The sequence below is a fragment of the Ciconia boyciana genome, chromosome 20 (genome assembly GCF_034638445.1).
Source record: "Ciconia boyciana chromosome 20, ASM3463844v1, whole genome shotgun sequence".
Lineage (NCBI taxonomy): Eukaryota > Metazoa > Chordata > Aves > Ciconiiformes > Ciconiidae > Ciconia > Ciconia boyciana.
The window spans coordinates 1,648,021-1,672,844 of NC_132953.1; the positions used below are offsets into that span (position 1 = coordinate 1,648,021).

Below are 24,824 nucleotides of genomic sequence, written 5' to 3' on the forward strand. Positions count from 1 at the left end.
CAAGACCCAGTCTTGTTAAGCAGTGCTCTTAAGATTTGGACTCACTGACTTGAATGAAGTCACTTGCAGAAAATTTGCCTGTGAGAAGGCAGATTCTTAAAATGAGGCATTGGCTTTTCTAGCCATCAGATATTAAAACAAACAAACAAAAAAAACCAACAACAAAAAAAAGAAAACCAAACTATTTCAACTACATCTAGCTTCTGTAACCAAACCTAGGGTGTTAGTAAATGGTTATTGCTATCACGTACAGTATTAGACTTGGTTAGGACACTGAGAGACTAATTGTACATAACGGGCTCTACCTGAGCTCAGCTGGGACTGGTTCAGAGCCTCTGTAACATATGCAGAACCTGGCTTTACACTATCCATCTCCAAATCTGCACATAATTAAGGTCAGGTGGGAAGAGAGCAGAGGGACAGACAGAAGGCAAGAGAAAGGACAAAGTTAAATTATCTCCTGGAACAAACTGCAGGAGACTAACAATTTCATGTGTAGAGACAGCAATTAGAGAAACAGTGCTAGAGAAATCCAGATTTCAGCGTTATGCATTCTAAGGTGTTGCTTCTCTGGCATGTTCTAGACCTGAAGTATTCTTAACTAGCAATGTCTATGTGCAAAAAGAAGTCTAAGTGAAGTGATATGCCAAGCTCACAGGATGAATAGCAAAAAAGATGAGGTGAGATGAAATAAGCTGAGTAAACACCCAAATCCCCAGAAAACTTGGGCTGCTGAGGATGAAAGTGGATGCTACTGGTACCTGAGCAACTGGGCTTAAAGCTGGCCCAGGTGTGACCACAGTGTATGCAGTCTAATTCTCAATTCCAGTGCAAACACACATATTATGTACACATATCACTGTAAACAGAGTTTTCACTGTAAAAAGAGTTAAAAAAAATATATAAAATAGATCTCAATGTAGGTTGGCAAATGCTAGTGATTTTAAACATAGCTGCAACTTGCACAGTAATGATCTTTGGTATGGTTGGGAGACTAAAGATTTAGAGCTCATTTTCAGAGGCACTCTGTCCCAGTTTCAAAAACATATTTCAGCCCTTGCCTCCCTGTTCAAATCTCAGCTCGTTTTATCTGGGGAAATGGAGGGCCAAAAACGACCTTCAGTGTCTAAAAACCGCTTAGTGAGCCCGGAAAGTAACTTCCCCCTAACACCAGCAAAGTCTGAACAGGACCTCAAAGCTTCCGCACTTTAAAAATACATAAAGTATCTTCCTAAATGACTAGTAACAGAAGACGTGCAACCATGATCTTTGGTACACAGAAATATTATAAGCAAGAACCGCCAGTGCAGACCACAGAGGAGTGCTCAGGCATGTGAGGGATGTGGCACATGATCTCTCTAGTGGTGTGCGCAGCCATAGCCAAGTTTCTAGTCTCTGTTGCAATTACATGACTCACAAAGGGACATGGCTGTCAAAAGAAATTAATTCACATGAAAAACAAGCAGAACCACTAATAAGCCTTATACCTTTGAGCAGAAATATTAGAGCTGCTCTAGTGTTGAGCTCTTCCTTCTCACAAACAGCTTAAAAAGGAGAGTGACTCTGAACGCTAACCTTCCTGGTCGCGTTGAGTAACCAGAAATCTGGCCGTTCTTTGCACTCGTGTTAAAAAGGGCAAAAAGCCCAACCCTGCCTTTCTTATCTGAAGTTAACTGCTACTGATCCTTAGCAGGAATGGCTCTTCGAAGGGCTCATGGATTCACAGAACTTGACTATAAAAGAGGAAAAAACTAAGAAGAATCTTTTCTCCATACCTCTATGTCCAAAGGAAACGCCTTGGATCTTACGAGCATTCACTATTCTGACTCCTCCCAAACTTTTTGGTAGCTTAAGAAGATTTTGGTAGCTTAAGATATTTATCAGTGGATATAGCCAGTCATAGCAATAAATTTTGCCCTCATTCTTAAAAACTCTACCCCAGTTTAAATATTTCCTGTCTCTTGTTGTTGGTTTGGATATGTGCAGTGGAAGAAGCCTCACCACACGCGCTCTCCATGATCGTATCTGAAATACAAACCTTGTTCTCCCTTTCCTCTCTGAAGTCTCTACCTTTCTGTCTGGAGAGCATTTGATAAGGTTGGCACAGGCTCAGGAAGGTGCTCAGAAAGCTGAGTCTTCACACCAGCAACAAGAAGTTTGCTGTCAAATAACATTCTTCTCCTGGAGGAAGTACCGTGAATAGGAACCACATGCCTGTTTCCCACGTTACAAGGGTATCAGCGCACAGTCTCTATGCCAACAGGCTGGAAGCGTGTATGTGCATGGGGAAAGCACATATATACGTGGATATATATACACGTATTATATATTTTGTTACATATATCTGTCTACAGTATTTGCATATCCAGTTTTAAGACTGATTTATGAACTCCAAACAACATCCCAGGGGAGAGTCGGTATGTGTAAATGAGACCTTTACTGTAAAAAATGTGAAATCTATGGAAACAGTCTCCAATTTCACCGAAGCTAGGTTATTGCTATGAGGTTTAGATTAGCACTAGCAGGATCTAAAAAAGACCATGGCAACATGAAGCGGGACTCTCTGGATAAGCAAGCCACTCCCACAGAACTTGACAGTTTCAGCATTTTGGGCATTGTGAGATGCAAAGCACCAACAGCATTTTCTGATCTTTAAAAAAAAAATGGAATCTTTGCTTCTGAAGATTTTCAAGCTCTAACAAACTCTCAGAGCCATGTTTAATTCCTCTCCATCACCCGTTTTTAACTTCTCTTTCTTTCAAACTGACACTCATATTTGGTTGCCTGGCACTTAATTTCTTTCAGTTGCGGTTTTATTGATTCAAAATGATTCTATCATCTCCAACAGAAAAGAGTTAGAATCAGTTTCTTTGTTTCCCTGCTGTATTGTTTTACGTCCAAAGAGCTTTTAAAAAAGCATGTTAGACTAAAGGTTTGTTTTGGTTTCCCTGAACATCCTTCAAAGCATCAGTGCTACTGACTTGCATGTACAGAAGAAGGAAAGAGAGAGACACAGAGACAGAGAGAGAAAGAGTGAAAGAGGAAAAAAGGAATAAATGAAAACGTACAAGGGGGGAAGTAGCTCCAGGACGCTGGACGGGCTCCGTGGGCAGGGGAGACTGGGAAGGTATAATTAAAAAAAGAAAACAAACAAACAAAAAGAAGTTGGTTAAAACATGCACCCATTGAAAATGGGTTAATTTCATATAAAGCTCAGCTAGGCTATACACAGCGCAAAATACGACCACAGACCCAATCCTTCAAGTTGTTCGGTGCTTTATGCCCTAAACACTTTGGAAATTCATTAGGATCTGCGAATTCCCCACCCAGTGTGTCCCAGCTCAAAAAAAAACCCCAAACATTTTGCATGTTTGAACTTTTAGCACAAGGCCCATCCCTGCTGAGCAACACAGCGAAGCACAGGACTTGTTTGCATTACTTCCAATGTCTGCTAAGCATGTGTTTATGGTTAAGCCCATGTTTAAGTACTTTGTTGAGTCAGAAACAGGGCTGGAAGATGTAACATTTCTTTATATAGATGGACAATGCCAACCACTTACAAAAGAAAACAACTCCCAGATTTGTAAATTTACATTTTGCGTAAATTGGTTTCTTACACATTTAGCTTTCTTCCATTTCTAATGATGCTAAAGCAGACAGCTGCTTTATTTATTTTTAATTCTATGCAAAAAGAAAACAAAATTGTCTTGGAGCTGTTTTCCTATTGACAGAAGGTGTTCTTCCTGAAAATCTTTAATTGCAGAGAAGGCAGAGACTTAGCTCTTGCTGCCTCAAGCCCCACTTGTTAGCTTTTTTTTTTTTGGATGGAAGACAGAAAACACAACGTCCAGGAAATGACTTCCCCACAGATCAGACCAGCTCAAATCTGGGATTTAAGCAAGCTGGCATTGTCCTGCCAAGGTCTCCATTTGAACACCCAGCCCACTAGGCTGAATCACGGTGGCTTTCAGAGCCTTGGAGAAATATCTGCAGCACATTTCAAAGACGTGTGCAAGTCTCCTAAAGAAGTCGTTTCTACACTCACGTTGTTGACCTTCCATCCTGAAATCTTTGTCCGCTCACGGCTCTGCCTGAGCTCCACAGGAGCTAAGAGAACATGATTTCTTGAAGGATTGGTCCTTAGGTCTGTCAATACTGAAAGCACATTTTCTGTCTTCTGCATCAAGAGCTATATTTGGCGACTCTGAGCGTGTTAGTATGTTTATTCCCTGTCTGCTTCCACGCTGGAAATGGATACCTGTCTTGGCTCAATAAAATTTTCATTTAATTTAGCTTTAATGAGACAGTTGCATGTTGAACGCCAAACAACTGGTTTGTTTACATAAGATTAACAAGACTGGCACTAATTACATACATTTTATCTTTCCATATTTTCCTTATAAAAACACTAATTAAGACATTATGCACTCCTCAATGTCAAATGGCTGTTCAATCCAGGCATTTGCAGAATGTAAGTTCTATTTGCACCTTATTCTTCCTGATTTTATTTTTATTTGGAAAAAAAAAAACACAAAAAAAACCAAAAAACAAGCCCACAATCTTTTTTGTCCAGGAATTAGCAACTAGCCTGTTTCAAACCAGGCATGGCCTCTTAAGAGTGTTATGATTGCGATAGCTCTAACACAATGAATGTAACTCAGTTTGCATTTTTGCAGTTGAAACTAATTCATTCAGGGCTGTACCAGAGTCTTCAGGAGGTCGGAACAGTCTGTTGCCTGATCCAGACCTAAATGTCAATCCTCCTGAAGTTCAGTGGATTATCTGTATTTGGTGTGTTGACCCAAAGTAATCTGTTATTTATGTTTTAAAAAAAAAAATTATTCATTTACAACAGCTCATCGTACTAACAAGTACCCTTTAATTTGTCCTTAGTTGCATATCATAAGAGTACATTTACCTGTTAAATCTAAATTAAATGAATGGATGAGACAGGAATTTGAAAAATCCTCCATAAAGCTGGGCAGAGCTGCTGGGGTTATTCATTCCTTCATCCTAAGCAAGACTGAGGAACTGGTGAGAATGACCCCCAAAGTTTTAAAAATGCTCATTGTTTCGAGAAAAAGAAAGGGAAACATTACCTTCTTATCTCCCATTTCTTCGTTTAAGCTCTAACTGTCCCACTGCAAACTGCATCTTTATTCTTTGTTTCCCCACTGAAACCAGATGCTCCCCAGCAGCAACCATGTTTAGAAACCTTCAAACAAATTCTCATGCCAAGGCACACTGCAGTAAGGACTCGGCAGACAGCAAGATGCCACTTGTTAGCAAAAGACATGTATGAGGTGAAGCGTGATATGTGATCTTAAATATGGTTAAGCTACAAATATCCAGAATTATGAGAAAGAACGGACTGAAACAGATAGCCGAGACACGCTGCCTGTGACTGTTAACTACGCCAAAATGATGAGCGGGGACAATACGAACACACAGGCACACATATACGCACTGTTCCCAGAAAAGACCAACCAGAGATGAACAGAAGTGAATGAGAAGAGTAAACACAGCCACAATCCTCAGACAATTCCCAAATGTTCACTTAGAAGGCAACAACAACACGGCTATTAGCTTTTTTTCTTCTAAGCAGCGCAATGAATATTTAAAAGATTCACTTCGCACCGAGTATCTGAAATTCAAATGCAACCTTTCATCCTGTATCTCTTTAAAAATCTTTATAAATACGAGCTGATTCCATCTATTGTAGTACTGAATTTCAGCTAAATTGTCAGTAAATGGGATTAGCTATGAAATATTAGATATCAATTCAATATAATAATTTAGGCTAAGAATTTATCATTAGAGTATTGTATCTGAGTAAGAAGGCAGGAAGAATTTAGAAAAAAGGCAAGTGCTCAAGAAAACGGGGAACTGGTGAGCCCACACTACCTTCCTGGATCTTCATAGTGTTTTTTACATAAATAGAAACAGTCAGGATATCAGTTTGCATCCCACCTGAAATAAAAGGCATTTTCTTACAGCACTGAACATGAAAAAAACGGGGCACGGGCTTAGTACAACACTGAAGGGAAAATACCACTCAACAGGTAACTTCCAAGACCTCCTGAGCACCCCTTCTTCTCCTTGTATGACTTCCTCACGTGTACAAAGTTTGAAAAAGGAAAACATTAAACAATTTTGTTAAGTGATAATGAAACGGACTTTAATTTTCAGGTGACAGCTTGTGTGCGCACGCATGCACACACACATATACACACCTCTGCAAGCATACCTACCCCAGCAGTACTCTGGGATATGATAGCTTTGACAGTCCAAACTTCATTGTCAAATACATTTCAGAGGTGACTCAAGGCAAAACCAATATTCTTTCTTATTACTTTGAATTTTCAGAATTGAATACAATGGACAGTTTTCCTGTATGATCCATTTTTTTTTTCCATTTATCTAGGGCACTGGCTGCATTATCACTGGTGTAAGCATGTACTTCCACGGTCAAAGAAAATATTGTTTCTAAAAGCAGAGTTTGCACTTAAACCCAACCCTCCTCTCCCATTCCCTGTGTTTCATTTTCATTTGAACTTCAGTCATTATTTGTACTGCATTATAGACCATTGCAATATTTTATGGTTCTATTAAAATGCTGTCCCCATCACTTCTGCAAATCAAACCCTCTAATTATAAATAATAATAAAAATGCAGGGCAGGAAGTTCTTTGCTTTCCATCTGCTTTTCATTAGATTACTCAACCCAGCCAAATCTATGGACAATTAAACAACACAAGGAGTTCTATGTTTGTATATTCCTTCATGGGAAAGAGCTTTATGCTGCAGATACAAGATGTCCTAGATGCTCTACACATCATCTTTTGATTGAAGAAAATAAAGTTTGCATGTTGATAAGTATGTCTTATCAAGCCCAAATCTAAAACTTCACATTAATTCTCAATTAAATACTCTGCTAATGTCGAGTAAGGACAAAAGCTCCAAGTGGTTCCTTTTAGAAAAGTCTCTATTCCTTGGGAAAAGCCAATCTGATGTTTCAAATATAGGGAAAGGGAGAAAATTAATTGTTGTGGGTATTTAAGTGTACGAGAAATACCCTATATGTTTAAGCCATAGATTAGAAGACACTAAACGCACAGAATATGGGCGAGGAAAATGCAAGCTCTTCTGCCTTATGCCAGCAATGCAATTCCTAGCGAGGCTCTGGAGGAACCACTTGGCAAGATCCAATTTCACATTTCGCAGAAGTGCTACTCAAGCCACCCAGGGTGCTCCAGCAACTCATTTCTGCCCCTGTGCCACCTTCGCGCGCTGTGCTGACAAGGCATTCAGCTTGTGCAGCTGCATGGTAACCCAGCCCAGGAAACTGAAACTCCTTCCTCCCCCTTCCTCTTCTCACCCCTTCTGTACTTCACACATCATTTTTTTCCTCCAGGCTGATAGGTTCCTCGAGTTCTCCAACATCACATTCGACATGCCTTAACTACGGGAACCTCCTCCCTGAGTCCTTCTAGCTCCCGCCAAGTCACAACTTCTGTAGCAACCGAGGAAGAGTCTTCCAGACTTCTGCCTCCACCATACAAGTACTGTTCCTTCCCAAGGTGGAAAAAATAGAAAGCATAATGCTGCAAAGAAATGGTATCATAAATTCTATGTGCAAAGGAAGGGCAGGGAAGGATTACAGAAACAGCTGCAACATTCGCTGTAGCAATCCTTACATCTGAAAGCTCATCAGTGTTCTTCTGGAGTAGTCTTTTGCCTTCAGTTGTACGCCTAGAACTACTATCAGGGAAGGTCAACAGGGACAGCCTCGTGACTTGGCAATATCCTTCAACTTATTACTTTTAATAGGACTTGGGCTTTCGGTATCAACCTTATAACAAACATTTCCCAGGACTGAAAGAGGAAATCCACCCCCTAGTGTGTTGTTAAAGCCAAACAGAATCTATTAATCTATGCTGCTTCATTATCTCCCAGTAAAGCATAGCAAGAAACTACTCACTAGCAGCTCATGACATTTAATTGCCTGAGCCATATTTAATAATAAACACTTGCTTATGATTGTATCTATCAGCCTGGCCTGTATTTAGACTTGAAGTTGCCCTTGTCTACGTGCTTTAGCTGATACAGTACAGAGAAGTGACTGATCACAGTACTTAGAGATCAGCTTCAAACAACAAAAGGCAGATACTGGATTTATGGAATGACCACCTGCTGCAGCGCTTTGAATTGCTAGTGATCTCTGTGACACTGATTCTAGCAAATACATTTGCATGTTCCCAGGAATAACAAAGGCTGGAGATACCAACGGCTGAGAAAACTATTTCCCTAAACCGTCAGCTCTTTGAAGCATGCAGATTAATGCAGCGCACGGATAGCTTAGGGTGTTCATCACTTTTTACCACTGAAGTGAGAGTTCCCAGCTGTAACACAAGATCTGATAAAATGCACTTCCCTTAGTAAAAGTCAAACTTTTGAATCACATCTATTTGTTTTAAACTATCAAGTCAGCAATCTTATAAGATAAGGAACATCATTAAAATAGAGAAAACAGACAAAAAGAACACCAGTTAACCAGCTTGCCAACTCAACTTGGTGGCTGCATAACGTTTTAAGAAAGCAATTTCAACCTGCTTCTCTTGATACAAAAGAGATACAGATCTATCTTATATATATATATAAATATATAGATTTTTTTTTAAAAAATTGGAAGAATAAAACAAAAGGTTCACCACCAGTAAATTCTGCAGAGATCTCAGTTATGCCAGCACATCTAACTGCAATCACTTCCAGTGTATACTAGGATGACGGTAGAATCCGATCCAAGATCTCATTTTCTATTTATTTTTCCTTTCATCAGCAGAGCTTGGTATTAATTTGCCTGTATTTTATACAACACAAAACTGTCCAGAAGGCAGTAGGAAGTAGATGGAGTCATCTACCCAGAGCAGAAGCAATTAGGATTCCAAGTTCTGTTATATCCGACTTTCTCCATCAATCCCCAAACAGAAAGAAGCTTCCAGTACCTAATTAATCTATTCCATCTAAGTCAGCATAAACATTTTTGGGTCGCCTATACGTTCTGTATGAAAAAAACCTAACATACAACACACTCTGCACACCGAGAACTGGCATGTTGCATGGAATCACTAGTTACAGATTGCTGAAGGAATCTTAAATTCTTACAAGCTTAGAAGCTTTCAAATCATGCAGGAGATGGACATTGATACTAGCTTACAAAACACCGCAGGTGAAAGACATTCAACAGTGGCAATTATTCAGAGAGAGGTAATGTGTGGATGATCAACACATAGAAAGGATAACACGGTATGTATAAAGGATGATCAACACACAGAGTATAAGATGATATGTATAAAGGAGATATTAAACATGGAACACCAAAAAGATAACTCCATTTTATTTCACTGCATCATAAAATTTAATATACATACCTGGTTTTGGCACAGAATTGGTCACGGACTGAGGAACTTTGTCGTTAATTAGTTCAACACACTCACTAGGAAAAAATCCAACCTGTAGTAAAAACAGAGAGAGAGGCAGAATATTGAATGTAGTGGTTTTAAGAGCTGAACTGTTAAACCAGCAACTGTTAAACATTTTCCTCGAACTTTGCTTGCCTGATGCTCCATGACATTATCCAACCTAAAACGACCAGCATAAGAGTAATAATTTTTCAAAACGACGCAGCCAAAAATGCTGCAAACCAAATAATTAGTTCTGTAAAATACGGTTATAAGTCTGTTTTCTAAGCTTGGTCCACAGGACAGAGAAATTCAACTTGCAGCAGAGAGGGGAGAGCACAAGTGTGCTACACACACTTAAATCTCAAGTGGAACTCGAGAGAGCCAGAAAGACTTTAGCTGGGTTTCCTGCACCTGGCTGCATGTATGTAACATGAAATTCCATGAAGAGAGCAAGACGTTTCAGCTCTTAGCATCTCAATTATCTGTACTTAAATCTCACCAACACTTGACCTTTTTTCCACTGTCAAAATACTATATTCACAAGTATTTTAACATTTTATTCCTTTAGAAAACTGAAATCAAATATATTTTGTCAATATATTTGCACGTCTGTATAAAACGCATATTCTCGTATGGTAAGTTAGAAGACACTGTGAACGCACAAAGCTCTCTACTGTGTCCTAGCCTTGCTGCCTGTGCTTGATCTGATGAGCGTGGGTAATAAGTGATACTCCTGAAGCATTCAAATTAAGCGTGTTTAAAAATCTTGCTAAAAAAGTTCAATGTGTTTTTAGTTAAATTGAATTCAGTTCAGTCTTAGAACTGAGAACAGGTTTAATAAAATATACATAGAGCAAAATGAGCTCTACATTTGTAAGTAAGAACCCAGTAATTTGACTAGAAATAAACACAAGTATTTTTAGAAGAAACAGCATGATGTAGCAAAAAAATCTCTAACAAGAGCCAGAACTCCTGGTGGGTACTCTCGTATCTGCTTCTGAACACGGACAAGCCAGTGCAACCATTGCGCCTCAGTTTCCCTATCAGCAAAGGACAAGGGAGAAGAGTGCCCCATATCCATTACTGAAAATTGATTTGAGAGAACAGCTGGCAAACGTACTGCACAAGCTGTTTAACTGATATGATTTATCTGCGTCTCTGCTAATCAAGCTGAAACAGAAAGAATATTCCAGAAACAAACCCCAGAAGCAAGACTCTGCTTAGCAAATATTTGAAGATGCTGCAAAAGCAATGACCCATCCTGGGCTACCACGTAGCAGTGCTATGCAAAAACATTTTGACAACCACTGAATGCAGCTGCTTCTCTGCCGCCAGCATCACCCACAAGGAAGACATCTCCAAGAGCCCAAGAGCCCTGTGACCGATTACTTTCAAATGCTAATTTGCAACGTTCCTGCACTGACCTTAAACACAGCATTTTTCCCTGCATCCCCCCTAACTCAGAAATGCTGGAGAGACTGTCTAAACCAGCGTAAGGGTTAAAGTACGGGCAGGATCTTAATGCTTTGTTGAAATAGGATGTGCCTGCAGAAATTCACATGCCACTCAAAGGGTTCCATACCCGGGTGCAGTCAATCAAATTCAGCATTATACAATACGTATGGAAGATCGGTCTGACCTAAGCACTTAGCTGTGGTGAGTGCTGTAAAGATAATGGGAGGCCAAGACATACATAAAGTTGACAAGGGGGATTCATACTGGAACGTGGAACGTCTAATCAAGAATTACTGTCCTTGGGAGTAAAGCGCATCCTGGAGAAATATGGAAGCTAATTAAGATGGTTTTGGACAATCTGAAACTGCTAGCAGAAGTGTGAGAAGGAGCACCCTTACACGAACTATCCTCATTATAATACTAAAAATCACACTCCTTGAGCCGGAGACCCCGGCCCAAGCAGAGACCCCTCACCTTTGAGCATGCACAGAATATTAAAGTAGTACTGTAGCTTTAAGATTGAGACAAGAAAATGTAGACCAATAGAAGACCGCTTTGCGTAATTACTTATGCATATGTATAACTAGACTGTATAAATACCGTACCTGCATGAAGGAGCGGCGTGCTAGCTTTGTGGAGCTACCACCTAGCACCCGCTCTTGCGCAAAACTTGAAATAAACTGATATCTCGGCTCTGTGTGCGTATTGGGTGTTGCACACCGGGTAACGCGCTCCATTTGTGAGACAGCATGGGGAGAAGTGAAATTATTTCCCTTTCACTGTTTAAGGATTCAGGCTAAGATGTGTCCAGAAAGGACTTCTACACTTCCCAGCATCCCAACCTTCTCTCCACTTCACAGTGTCTTCTTACTCTCGTCCCAGGTGAAAGTCAAGCCAGACCAGAGCCCTTGGCAACTTTTATCCTTAGTCCGTATTTCCCGACTTTTTTCTCTCTCATATCCTACCTCCTCACCCAACACAGCTTCTGTACGGTGACATGTAATTCAAGCACCACCACCCTTCTGAGACACCCTGCCTAAGCCAGAAGCAGGATTTCCTGTCCCGTGTCAGGCATGCGATTCGGACAGCTGAAAGCATCAAGTCACTTCAGGCAGCCACAGTTTGGTCGAGTGCTGCAACAATGCATGGCAAAGAGCCAGCGGATGGGCCCCAAGCTCATCTAAACAGAAGAACTGGGCCAGGACTGCTGCCAGTTATGTTAGCACATCTATGAAATCCATTGGAGCCACAAGGCAGGCAGTGCTGCGAGTCTGGCAAACAGTCCCTGCTCTATTTATTCGTCTTACACAATTCCCTTTTGTCTCCAAGGGAAAAAAAAAAAAAAAAAAAAAAATCTCCTTCTTACTCCAAGTTGATTTTCACCCATAACCCCCCCCAAGCACTTTAGTAGCAGTGTCATGCATGGTGTGTCCAGGTAAACACTCCAGACTTTGAAACTATTCCAAATGCCCTAATGAAAGCAACAGTTAATAGTAATACCAGAAAACTTCTCCTTCCCACACCCCCAAAATCCATCAAGGCGACGTTTTGTCCAAGCAAGAGGACAAACCGTAATCCATCATACTTAATGTTAAGGACTCGGAATATGCTTTTTGTTAAGACTACGACAGCATGGGAACAGAACTTGTGACAGCAGCACTACGGATCAGTAGATCTTCTCTGATCTATGGTTCCCTGTCATTGAGACGGGCCTGTGCATCACACTTCTGCTCAAGTGACTCACAGAACTGAAGAACCCATCCAAAAACCAAGATAATGTATGGCTTCACCCAACCACTCACTCAGCTTGGGTGTGCAGATTTTGCAAGGAGACGATATCCTGGAGTTATATAATGTAGCAGTGATTTCTGTGCAGTTTATAGATAGAAATATGCCGATTAGCACAAGAAAACCAGCACAAATACTAGCAGCACATACAGGGGCCCTTCATCAGGCAGCTCATAGCTCAGCGATGCTGCTTTGCTAGGAGAAGTTGAGAAACAGGCTGATTGGTACATACACAAAAAGTACTGGTATTTAAACAAAATACATTATATGGTTTTTAAATACTTTCCTCTAGCTAATACTTTCCTATAGCTACATTTCCTGTCCAAGAGATGCAGGAGACAATTTTTAAGTTAGGAAAAATGTACACATCCAGGGAAAGTCTTAGCCCCATCATACCAACGATCCATTTGGGAGACTCCACAGCTGAAGTGAGAGCTTCTTTCATTCTCAGTGCTTTGAGAACTTTTTTTAATTGCCCACAACGTCTGTGCCTGAGACGTGTAAAGAAACCTAAAGCACTTGGACACCAACCTTCCATTAATCATAGTGAAAAATGGTGGATCTAAATCCAACCCAAAATCCCATACTGTAATCAAAAGCTCATTTGCCTTTGATTGTTAACATAATGTTTCTCCTGTTTCTGGATGCAACAGACAGCGCTAAACATGAATCCCGAAATGAAAGAACCAAGATGGTTATGTCACTGCTTCTAGGTATCTCGGAACCTTTCCCAAATAAAACACAGTACCTGTTCTCAATGTATCATTTTTGCCATGTTCACAATCAATAATTATAATGGATTTTTTTAAGGGAAAGACAATTTTTGCTTGTGCTAGTGTTGACAAGCTCTCTGATGTCAACTTACTGGTAATAGTTCTGCTGGCTTACGTTTTCTGACTTATTTATTCTAACTTTTCTTGCAAGATCCCCAAGAGATCATCTTCAGGGGCATAACCCCTAACTTGTGCCTCATTCCCACCCACTTAAAAGATGCTGCTTTTCCTCCCACTGAAAGTTTTCCATGATTTTGTATAAATAAATGAGTTTAGTCCGAGAGTCAATCTCAACAGATGTAGCAAGGCACTATTAGAGCTTGAGCCAGGATTAAAGGATTTGGCAACGTACGAAAATTAATAGCAAGGGTAGTATATATTTAGATAAATACAAGGTCATCTAAAGGTTAAAAAAAAATCACTACACACCTTAACCTAAGGAGGAAAGCACAGGCTCCTGTTGCATGCAAACACTTCTGCAACAGCTACTGTATTTTTTTTTCCACTTTTATGCCAGCGCCTGCTAAAACTGGAAGATACATGAGGCTTTAAGGGGAAAAGTCAAAGTGACAGTAGTAATTTTCAGTGTACGAGGAGGGAATTCAAACAAATGAGAAAGCAGCGGCAACATAAATGGCAAATAAAACATTGTTTGAGACACTTTGATTGTTTTTTGGTTTTGACATAGGCTAAAGTACGGGTTAAACTTCTTTCAAAAATTTTTCTCTTTTAGTTTTAAAATCATGATAGGCTAGCAAAACCTAGCATCAACCTTTTATTGCTTGTTTGGCTTTCATGAGCAGAATTTTCACCATGCTGTTTGCCAAATAACCACATAGTAGTGGCCAGGGCAGAGAGCAGGGCACCTCACCTCGTTTCCCAAATTACAGCTGGCATACCAGTGCAGCCCCTGTTCAGAAGGTACTCACCCATTTCAGAGGGGCACCAGTTACAGGAGGAACGGGATTGTTAGTCCTCTTATCCTAAACTCTTGTAAAAGAGAGCTGAACATCTTGGCCACAAAACTCTTCTAATTTCTTTTGTTCACAAAAAGAACGCCTGTGTGGGACGGTAGATGTTAATTATCCATTCCAGACTGGTATGCCAGCTGTACTTTGGGAAACTAGGTGAGGCTGGTCAAAGGCTCTTCCTTCAACATTCTCACCTGCCAGGGCGGCTGAGCTAGCAGGCAGCTGAATGCTGAACGTTATTGCCAAAGGTCACACACGCTCCTACAGCGAGGTGTGAGAAATCTCCACTGCTCAGCTCGAGAAATGCATTCACACCTACGGTGCTCGCTGGCTGGGGACGGCGAGGGAAATGCCAGCACACACGCGTACGAGTGCCTGTGCCCATGCAAACTTCTGCTACGTGCCTACAGAAAAAGGGCAGAGTGGATGCGTGCAGAGTAGGAAACTCGTGGCAAATCACTTCAGACATAATTTTGCCCGATCTGTTACTGCAGTCGGCACTGTTCTACAAATGGAAGTGGCCATCTGGCCGAGAAATGACGTCGCTGGTGACATGTCCACTGGGCTCTTGCACATCGCCTGTTTTGCAGGTGCTATCATTCACCAGGCAGATGGCTGCCTCTCGCACCAAATCAATGCACGTGAACCAGAAATCAAACTTTGGCTTCTCATTTAAGAACTGGTGTTTCCAAAGTGACACTAGCCACAAAAATGTGCTCTGCCTTCCCAGGCCATTTTTACTAACGGGTACCCTATGCTCACGTCACATACGTGTTAGTTATTATAAAATGATGCACGAGAAAAAAAAAATGCTCTCAACTAACAGCCTGTTTTATTCCTGACCCATCCAAGACAGAACATGTCCCTTTTTGAGAAATCCATCCAGTCTTTAAAGCCTGTGTTCAGGTTCAGCATAGAACATGGTTTGAAAGCAAGGGCCTGCAGTTTCATGACCAGTTCAAGCTCAGGCTGATTCCGAAAAAGTCCAGTCCAGCCCGGTTATGCAGTCTTGTGTGTTGTTTTGTAACCGCTAGCAGCTCTGCAGCTTGCTGTTGTGCAGTAGTGCAACTAATGAAACTATACCCAAAAGACAGAATTATTCAGAACATCAAAAGGCAGTTGTGCACCAAAAAAGGGCCTGTCCCTAGCGATTCAGCTGTCTGAAACTGAGCTACTGATTGAAAAGACAAAGCGTGAAGAAAAAGAAGAGAACAAAGAGGGCTGGAAGGCTGTTAATGTGGAGGTGGCTGTAATTTAGGTAACAATCTTACAATGAAAGCAGTGACTCACTAAGGGCATTTGAAAAGAAAAAGGCTTGAGGAAAAATGTCTTAAAAATAATTTTACTTTAACCAGAGAAAATGATAAGAAGCCTCCTGGGTTGTTTTGTTCCGCATAGGATTAAGTGTCTCGCAATGCAGTCATTAGATTAGGTATTGGGAGAAAGGCACCTGCAACTGTAACATAGAAATCTGAAGGATAAGAAAAATGGTGATTCATTCCTGAAGGATAGCTCTGTCTGACAAAGAATAAATTGACTTCCATGCTGCATCAAAGCTGCAGTTCAAATTGAACGTACTTGCAACTTACCAGCTTTGCCTTTCTGTTGGTGCCTGTAGACCTGCCTCTTGTTCATTTGCACAACGAAGAGAAACCCCCATCCTAACAGATGGGGGGACTGCAGAAATGAACGCACTTCTGCCCAGACATACACAAATCACAGCTGGTTTAAATGCACAAACCCAGGTAAGTTCTTTTAAGTCAAGAAGTAATTTTTTTCCACGTTTGGCGAAACCTTGCTCTCTTCCTATCAAGACATAATTTACAATGTGAGCTGTGGTCCATTTGATAAAACCTCGCCCCTTTCCTAGCACAAAGCAAAAACCTGAGAAGTAGCAGGAACAAACTATCCAAACATTTGGTCTTTGGACCTCCTCCTTTTATCTGCTCTCAGAAGCACAACTATCTGGCAAGACAGACTTTGTTGATTTATTTTATTAATTAAAATGACTGGATCAACAGATTGCCATCACGTTGACAATGGCTGTTGTTCCTAAATGGGAACAGAATTGTTTGCCTATAATGAATGCTTTAAAGGCTGCACGGCTTCATCACTACTTATACATGTACATACTGTAACAACTTTCTTCACCTATACACTCTTTTTAAGCATTCATCAAGCACACTTCTGTACTGAACTGTAACACATCTCTAGGTCTGGTGTATCAACACCGGAGAGAAATTTCCTTTCTCTGAATTCTCTTCTCACTGCAGCAGTTAGTATGGTCAAAAAACTCCATTACAACAGGAAATGTACTTTTTCTGTACACTTATAGCTTATGGGCCTTAAACTTGAAACACAGGTTCAAGAAACCCTCTCCCTCTTTGTACAACGCTAGAATTTGCATGTCTTGGTAGCTGATGGTGTTTCATGGAAATGAAAAGCTCTGATAAGTACATTTCAAAGAAATGTCAAAAACTGTCAATTCACAGGAAAAATGCACCTCTCTGCAAATCAGATCCATGGTTGTGTGAAGAGATATGTTTATGCAGTAATAACTGAGTTAGCATAGCTTATGAAATTACTGCCTGTCAGCTGAGATACAGCTGTGGAAAACCACCTCTGAGCTAACTAGCTTTACTCTGCAGTCAGCAGGAGCAGAAAGCATACAGATGGTCTGTTACCCTGTCTCAGCTGACAGGCAGTAACTTCTTAAAACACACTAACTTCATTTTCTGCATTTGTGCAAACACATCCGGAGAGCTACTGGAACATATATTGTGGCTGCTGCATTTCCAATAGCGTGGTTCAGTGGCCGTGATCTGATTCACACTGTGAAAGACTTGCTTACAATTTAAGACGCAAGATTATTCCACCCCTAATTTTCTGTTAAGCAAAAATATGGTGCTCTATTTCTGCAGCTGTTCAGATCTGTTGTGTCAGTACACTGACTGTGCATGGATACAGACAAAACCCTTTTCAAGCGGTTTGCTCATCAACATATCTTTATGCTGGGAAAGCACAATAGGATTGCTCTGATCTGAGAGACAGAAGGCAGTGACAAACTGCAAAAGAGCTCCCTTGCTTGTGTCTTTAATCACCAGCGATGCTCTTCGTATCTAGTCACAATTTCAGCCAGCCTGATGGCAAGCAGGGAGCTCGCACTGAATAATGGCATCTACAGCCTGCATGGGGATACCATACACTTGTAATCAATCAGGTTTGTGCAAAGTGTCTGCACTCATGCACAGATCACAAAGCAGTTTTGTTTTGTTTTATTGATTCACTTGGAAGTTAAATGCGGCATAGCCTGATCATTCCAAGTAGTACTAAAGCATTTCATTCATTTTTGATAGGACGGCAAACACAGCTTTAGGGCTTCTAAGATCAGAACAAAAGTCCACACCGACATAACACGGGTCAAAACTAGAAGAACAGTCAAATTTGTTCAAGAAATATCAATGTCTTAACTCTAGAAACAATTCTCATTTCAGAGTAGGTATCATATGTCCACGCTGCTCTGATTTTACAAATGAGATACTATCTGAATTCCCCCATCTGATATAAAGCCAACAAAAGCCGTATCTCACGTGCTCTGGCTAATCAGAGAGAAAGTAATTGTATAACTAACGCTCCATTCAGATGGGATTTGTAGTGCTTGGAGATCCAATTGCACACAGCCCCGGTATTAATGACAGCAGAACCACAATCTGGATCTGGCACAGAAAGGTCTGTCAGGGAGAATCTGAGGTACTTTGAGAAGACTTTCCAGGCCAAAATATACAAGTGTCTGGTCAATTATGACCTTCTCCAGAGCAAACTCATAATTCCACCTACTCACAGACAGCAACTGGAGTATGAAAATCCCTCCTACTTGAAAGGAGCTGAAACATGAGACGCTACAGCATAGGGAGGTAGAAAGTTACCCCAACCTTCATTAGCTTTTGGGTTTTGTTTTGTAAATAGAGACTTTTTTTTTAAATTAAATTTCCTAATGAGAAAATCCGAGCTAGGGAATAACAACTCTTTTGGAAGGAAAGTGCCATTTCAACGCGCAAGTGTTGGTACCTAATTCCAAGGTATGTTCAGGATCTTTTGAAAATTCAGTCTAAATCTCTCTGGGATAACATTTACAGAGACCAGTAATATTAACACTACACAATAAATGCAGACATGAAAGCACGGGTTAGTTGGGTGCCTCGTCCAAGTCAGTGGCAGTGCCTTATCAACTGGCTTTCTCTGAATCCTCGATGTTCTGCCTGATCTAGTTTCAGACAGTGGAAGGAATGGGATGATTTGAATAACAGTGTCAGCTGCCTTGGAGGGGGTGCAACATAAGCTTCCACTAACATCAGGCCAGCTGTCGATCAAAGGGTCATGGCTATCCCTAACTCGCACAGTTAGGCAGGGAGGTAACTTCCTATGAAGACCACGTGTCTGTTCCAGAGAGAACGGGGAAGTCCTCTTACACCAATGCAGGGACACTCTGCTTATATCCATGAGTAATCCTGTGCCGGCACAGCAGTTCGATAAACACACTGCTGAGTCTCCTGCCTTTATTTAAGTTGTTCTATCAGGTCTGATGCTTGTGCCTACCTGAAATCCATGTTTGCCTCTCCACCACGTAGTCAGCTCCTTTGGTGGCATATCAATAACAGACACTATGTCTCCCACCTGCAAAAGATGAGCAACATCAATCACAGCTTGCAGCGTGGCTAGGAGGAAAGCACAATTCAAGTAACTTGCATTCTTCAGCACTGCAAAAAACTGTAAGACTTGTGAGCAACTGCAGCAATGCCAATCTTGAGACATCTGGCTTTGTAAAATCAAACTGTGAGGTAGAAGAGTTACTGCATTATACAACATACAGGATACAGCTGTTCATAAGGAAACAGTTCTCAAAAGCAGCAGGCTTTCTGCCAAAGGGTACAGAAGCATTCTGATTAAACTGCAGACATAAGTGAGCAGTGATGGTGTGAAACACATTGGAAAATATTCTCAAGTAGCTGAACTAATTTTTACTACATGCCCTATATATGTGTATGTAGGCATTGACATATGTCTTCTTGTTTCCTTTCACAGCAAAAAGTTCAGAGCTGCCTTTGTAGTTCACAAAGTGACCAAGACATGCTTTTCTTAATTAGAAAATGAACAGAGGAGAGGTGGTGTGGTGTTACAGCAGCAGGAAGGAAAATGAACAAGGAGACCAAACAGGTTTTCTGAAGCTTTGCTCATTCCCATAAAAAATGTAATACTGCAAGAGTTCAAAAGGAAATCAGTATAATCAATACTAAATTTGGCATGGTGGGAATAAAGATCTGTGTGGCCTCTGTAACAGAAAATGATATAGGCCAGAGCAGAACCTAATTAAATACTGCAGCTAGGTATAGCAAACATTGTTAACAGTAATGACCACCTTTTCTCAGATGTTTTACACTGACGGATCTCAAAGTGCTTTACAAAGAAGGTAACACATACCCCATTTCACACAGGGATAACTGAGACACAGGGAAGTGAAGCGATTTCCTCAAGGGAATAGCAAACCACCAGCAAAGCAAATTTCCATTAAGGAAACTGCTGTCACCACAATGAGCAGAGAAGCCAGGTATTTTCCTCACTATTAGGGAGCAAATGCCAGTCACCTACTTTTGCCTATTAGAAAGTAACACTAGCCTAAACATAAAGAGATAGTTTGGGTTAGGGAACAGAACGCAGCATTCTAAAACAACCGATCCACTCAAGTGGATCCACATTGTAAAACAACTGATCCACAATAATATTCCACTTCTGTTCTGCCAAGGTTTCTCACTGCATAAACTTGGAAAGCCACACATGCCTTGGTTTCCCCGCTTGTATACTCTGCCTCGTAACAACTTGTTGGACTGCATGACAGTTGCGAGGCCAAATTAGCCTGCTGGCACAGAGCTGTAAGATTTACAAGCAGGGAGTGCCATCTCAGTGCTTTTATTAATACTGAGACACTGACAAACAGCCTGCATCCTGTACTGCATGCATTTTAACTTGGAAGATGACATACCCACGTCTTTCTGATTAGTGCGGTTCTTTGGTGTACACCAATAATTGCCTCGATTTTGAATACGAACAAAACCCTGGCAGCACTAGACTATCACTATTATTTTTACTTCCTGTGCTGCATGCTAAGGATGCAATCACAAAAACTCCTTCGGGCACTAACTGTTTTCCTTTACACTTTTTTGTATAACACTGTGAATACTCCACTGATAGCACTGCTGCACATAAACAATCAGAGCATAAAACACTGCTTTCTGGGTTGAACAGACAAGAGCCAGATATCCAGAGACTTCCAGGGTCTGATATTCCAGATCTTTGCTCCACGGCAGCTCCTACTCTGCGTCAAGTAAGATTTTCAGAACAGTTTTAGATTATCACCTGTCCTGTAAGTACCAAATTCTGTGACAGCCTGGTTCTTTACTGTTCATGGGAGCAGAAGCTCTTAAAAATGATTTTAGATACGGACTTGCTAACAGGAACACAGGTTGTGTAAACTGGGCAATGAGTAATTAAATTGGCCTGTGTCCACATACGCACATATGTGGACCGTCTTCCTGAACAGATACGACATACTTTTAATACACTGTACAGTACGAACGATGCAGGGTCTGCTGCTGCTCAGAGACCAGGCTAAAGTACTTGGCAGTATCTGTTCAATCAGAAGATCCTAATGCCAAGTAAAGCTATATTTTAAAGATGACTGAACTCCTCCCTGTATCCAACCCATTGCAAATCCAGTATTTAACTGAATCTTCTAAGCTTCACCTCACAAAACATTCTGACAGCGTCTGAATATATTCCTGATACACACAGACACACAGAGACAGAGACGTTACACTCTTCCGTATATGACAACAAGGAACGTAAGCTCCTTTAATTATTTACCTCAAAGGACAGTTCGTCTGCTGCTTGAGCAATATATCTCTTAATAACATGGGCAGCAGCAATAGCAGGAACGTTAATGGATGACTCCTCATGGACTAGCAGGTGATTCCCCTTGTTATCAATCTGAAATAAAGAGCACAGGAGACTGTGAGGCAGCTGAGGACAAGTGAGGAGGCATTATATTGGTGCTTGTACATGGCAGAGACTTCAAGCTGATTCACAGAGACAGCACGGCTTGGGGGCCCCCTGAGGAGAGCAGCATGGAGAGCCAGCGTAGGGCACAGCACACGCAGAAAGGAAGAGGAAGAACAATTCATAAAGAGTATTTCAGAAGGTCGTATGTCCCCATCCAACTAATGAGAAAAATGCTGTATTTGTGCATCTTTGTGTACAAACAGTAACATGACAGTGAATATTTACACCTCCCTTTAGCACCAAATTGTATTGTTTTTCCCGAAGCACTTAAAATGGCAACACAAAAGTGATTAAAAAAATTCTCTACAAGGTAGAATTAATGCTCAAGAAGAGGCACTGAGGTAAGGAGGAAATGCTGTCAAACCAAAAACTAGTGTCGCTTTCAATTTTCTCCCACTCTTTTATTTCTTTTTTTAAGAAAACATGGCTCCCACCCCTTGCTGCAATCATCAGCCTACTTTCAAAATTCCTCGGTTTTTGTGCTCGTGTAAAATTTTGCAAGACTCTCAGTTAATCGGAAAGGTTAGTCTGTATTGCATGTGCAATAGGTTTGCTGTAATCTCTAAGTCCGCTGTGTTGCTGTAAATTCTACTGTTTCATTTTTCTCTATAACTTCCTCCCTTTGTGCTGAGAAGGTTTCCAAGATTTTTCTCATCCCAAAGGATATCAGGGCGAGGAGGATATCAGCAGGGAAAATTGCAGGAAAATGCACTCAATCCCTATCGCAACCATTTAAAAATGAATTGCAACAGTCTAATAATAGTTGTTTCTATTCCTGGTGTGCAGCAGTATCATCAGGCAACGGAAAGACACACATATCTCTACCCAGACTAATCAGCAACAGCACCGCTGACACAGGCAGGTGGCCTTGATCACTTAGCCCCATTCTTTCCTGCGCTTGTTGCCCAATAAGGTCTATTGTTTAAGATGGTAGAAGACCATTAATAGAGAAACCAAAGCTGCAGCTGCAATTCACAGTATACAAACAGTGCCACTGCAAGCACAACGCAGGCTCTGTTGAGCAGTTTAACCAACAGTGATGGCAAACAGGAGCAGATAATTGTTTCTGTAGCTGATATTGTTCAGATATTGTTTCTGTAGCTACCGCAAGGAAAAATAAAAAAAAAAAAAAAGAGGGCAGACAAACACCATAACTGAGACAGCTCCAATAGTTTTAGAAATTTGCCCCACTTGCAGTATTGCCTGGCCAAAAAGGAGCATAAGAATGTATGCCCTTTCTGCAACCTATTACTCAGAGACTTCAGCCATGAACTGGACTTTCCCAGGCTGTCCATCGACCCCATTGCTGCTTCACCAGAATTGCCATCTCCTTTTATTTTGTGAGTATCAGCAGAATGAGATGTCTTTGGGTGACAAAATCCAAGCAAGAGGGGAAAAAAGCTCCTATATTCTTAACATTGGATCTGATTCTCTTTGTTCTATACCTTTTGTGGCCACCTAAATGCCTGTAACAGGGGAATAAAGTTGTTAGGATAGTATTTCAGTGACACCAATAGTTCTGGAAGGATTATACCTCTTTCTGGAAAGGCAGGAGACCACATTTGTGGCTTGCTCTGCTGCTAAGGAGAGGAAACAAAGGACAACCTGAGCTTGGTACTATACCTCCATCCATGTGAGAGCAGGCCCACAGTTTATCTTGTTGCCTGCGATGGCTGAGAGACGTGACAGGTAAGCCATCAGCATCTGGGTGACAAGCTGGAAGAGAAAGAAACAGACATACAGTTTTTCTGTTAATACACCATAGTTTGGAGACACCATAAATTATCCATTGCCATAGGCAAGCGTTATAGAAACATATTCCCTGTTGCAAGGAAATCTGTCCTTTGAAGGACAGCAAACTACATACACACACAAAAAAAAGTGTAAAGAAGCAGCTCCCTGTGAAAGCAATAATGTTATTTTTATAAGATACGTAGATTTTCATCATTTCCCTTGTCAAGATACCTTAAATCTAAAGCCTTCCTCTCATCATGAATTTCACATACAAACTAATCATTTGTATTATGGCCGTCAAACACATCTGAGAGCCATTTAGCGAAACAAAACACTGGCTGCTATTTCCACCCACTTGCAAACCCTTGAGAATGTGGCAACTCTGACTGACCCCTTGGCGAAAGAGTAATATTTAAAATAGTAGAAGAGGGTTTTAAAAATACACTTAGCAATGTCCCTTCTATAATAGTAAACTTGCTTTTATTAAAGAGAAGCTAGTGATGTCTTTCCAAAGCTTCACAGTGACAGTGTTATAAAGCAGTATTGTAGCCCAGAGTTTGCAGGACTGTTTCAAACATTGTTCTCCTCAAACATCTGTTCAAATGTGGTCAGTTCAAAATAAAAAGTATAGTACGAGACACCACACAGCTGCAGAATTACATTTCACAGCAGTAGAGCTGTTCAACATCTTTACATCTTCTATGCTTACAGATATAATGCAGATTTTCAGCCTCATGCTAAAAAGTACATATTAAATCAGTTGTACAAATAAAGATGTAAGAGCTAGGAATGCCCACTATATAATTTAAAAAAATAAACCCAGGAATTCATTATCCTGAATATTGCTGCTTCTACTGAATTTAAGAGACTAGAAACTTTAAATTCTCTTCAGAAATAGCCTGCATTAAACCAAAGCAACTAATAAATCAGATTCTCTGATGAGCAATGGGACTGCATTATCAACTTCCTACATTCAATGGCAAAAGCCCTGTAGACTTCAGTGGGGTACTGATTTCAGCCATTGTGTGTTGCTCAAAAGCAATCAATCCTCGCCCGCTCAGCACTGAAAGAACACAGATTCTGATTTATCGTTCCTGCATGGTTTCTTCTTTGAATGCTTGGAATGGCCTCAATTTCCTCATTTCCCTTTTCAGCTACACATCTCCTGGGCAGGCAACATTTGCCTTCCGACACAGCATGTCAAGATTTTTCCGTACTTGTGCTCGATGGTAGGGGGCAAACATACAACTACAGGTCCCAGAGACAAGTGACCTGTGAAATGAAGCAAGGGGCACTGTCCGTCAGCGTGATACATGCTCTTCCCACAGACAGACTGAGGCCGAACAGTTTTGTTATGCTCTACTGGCCCAGATAACCTCTGTGGCCACGCATTACATTGCCTCCCTCTCCACATCTTCTAAAATGATGCAGTCAAGATGCACCTGCTACTTTCCAGAAGACTATTTTGGACATGAATAAATCTCTAAATTATCAGCAGGCAAAAAGCTGAAGGAATTCCATATTCCA

The 24,824-nt window shown here is 40.9% G+C and overlaps 1 protein-coding gene across 11 annotated transcripts in view; it reads right to left on the reverse strand.

Moving 5' to 3' along the window:
- ARHGAP32 (Rho GTPase activating protein 32) overlaps positions 1-24,824 on the reverse strand; it is a 263,993-nt gene that overhangs the window by 60,965 nt on the left and 178,204 nt on the right. For all 11 annotated transcript variants that reach the window (XM_072884762.1, XM_072884764.1, XM_072884767.1 and 8 more), the window contains 4 exons: positions 23,187-23,279; positions 21,369-21,491; positions 19,047-19,124; positions 9,431-9,512 (listed from right to left, as the gene is read on the reverse strand). In XM_072884762.1, coding sequence (XP_072740863.1) covers positions 9,431-9,512; positions 19,047-19,124; positions 21,369-21,491; positions 23,187-23,279 — 376 coding nt within the window. The remainder of the gene's footprint in view (positions 1-9,430; positions 9,513-19,046; positions 19,125-21,368; positions 21,492-23,186; positions 23,280-24,824) is intronic.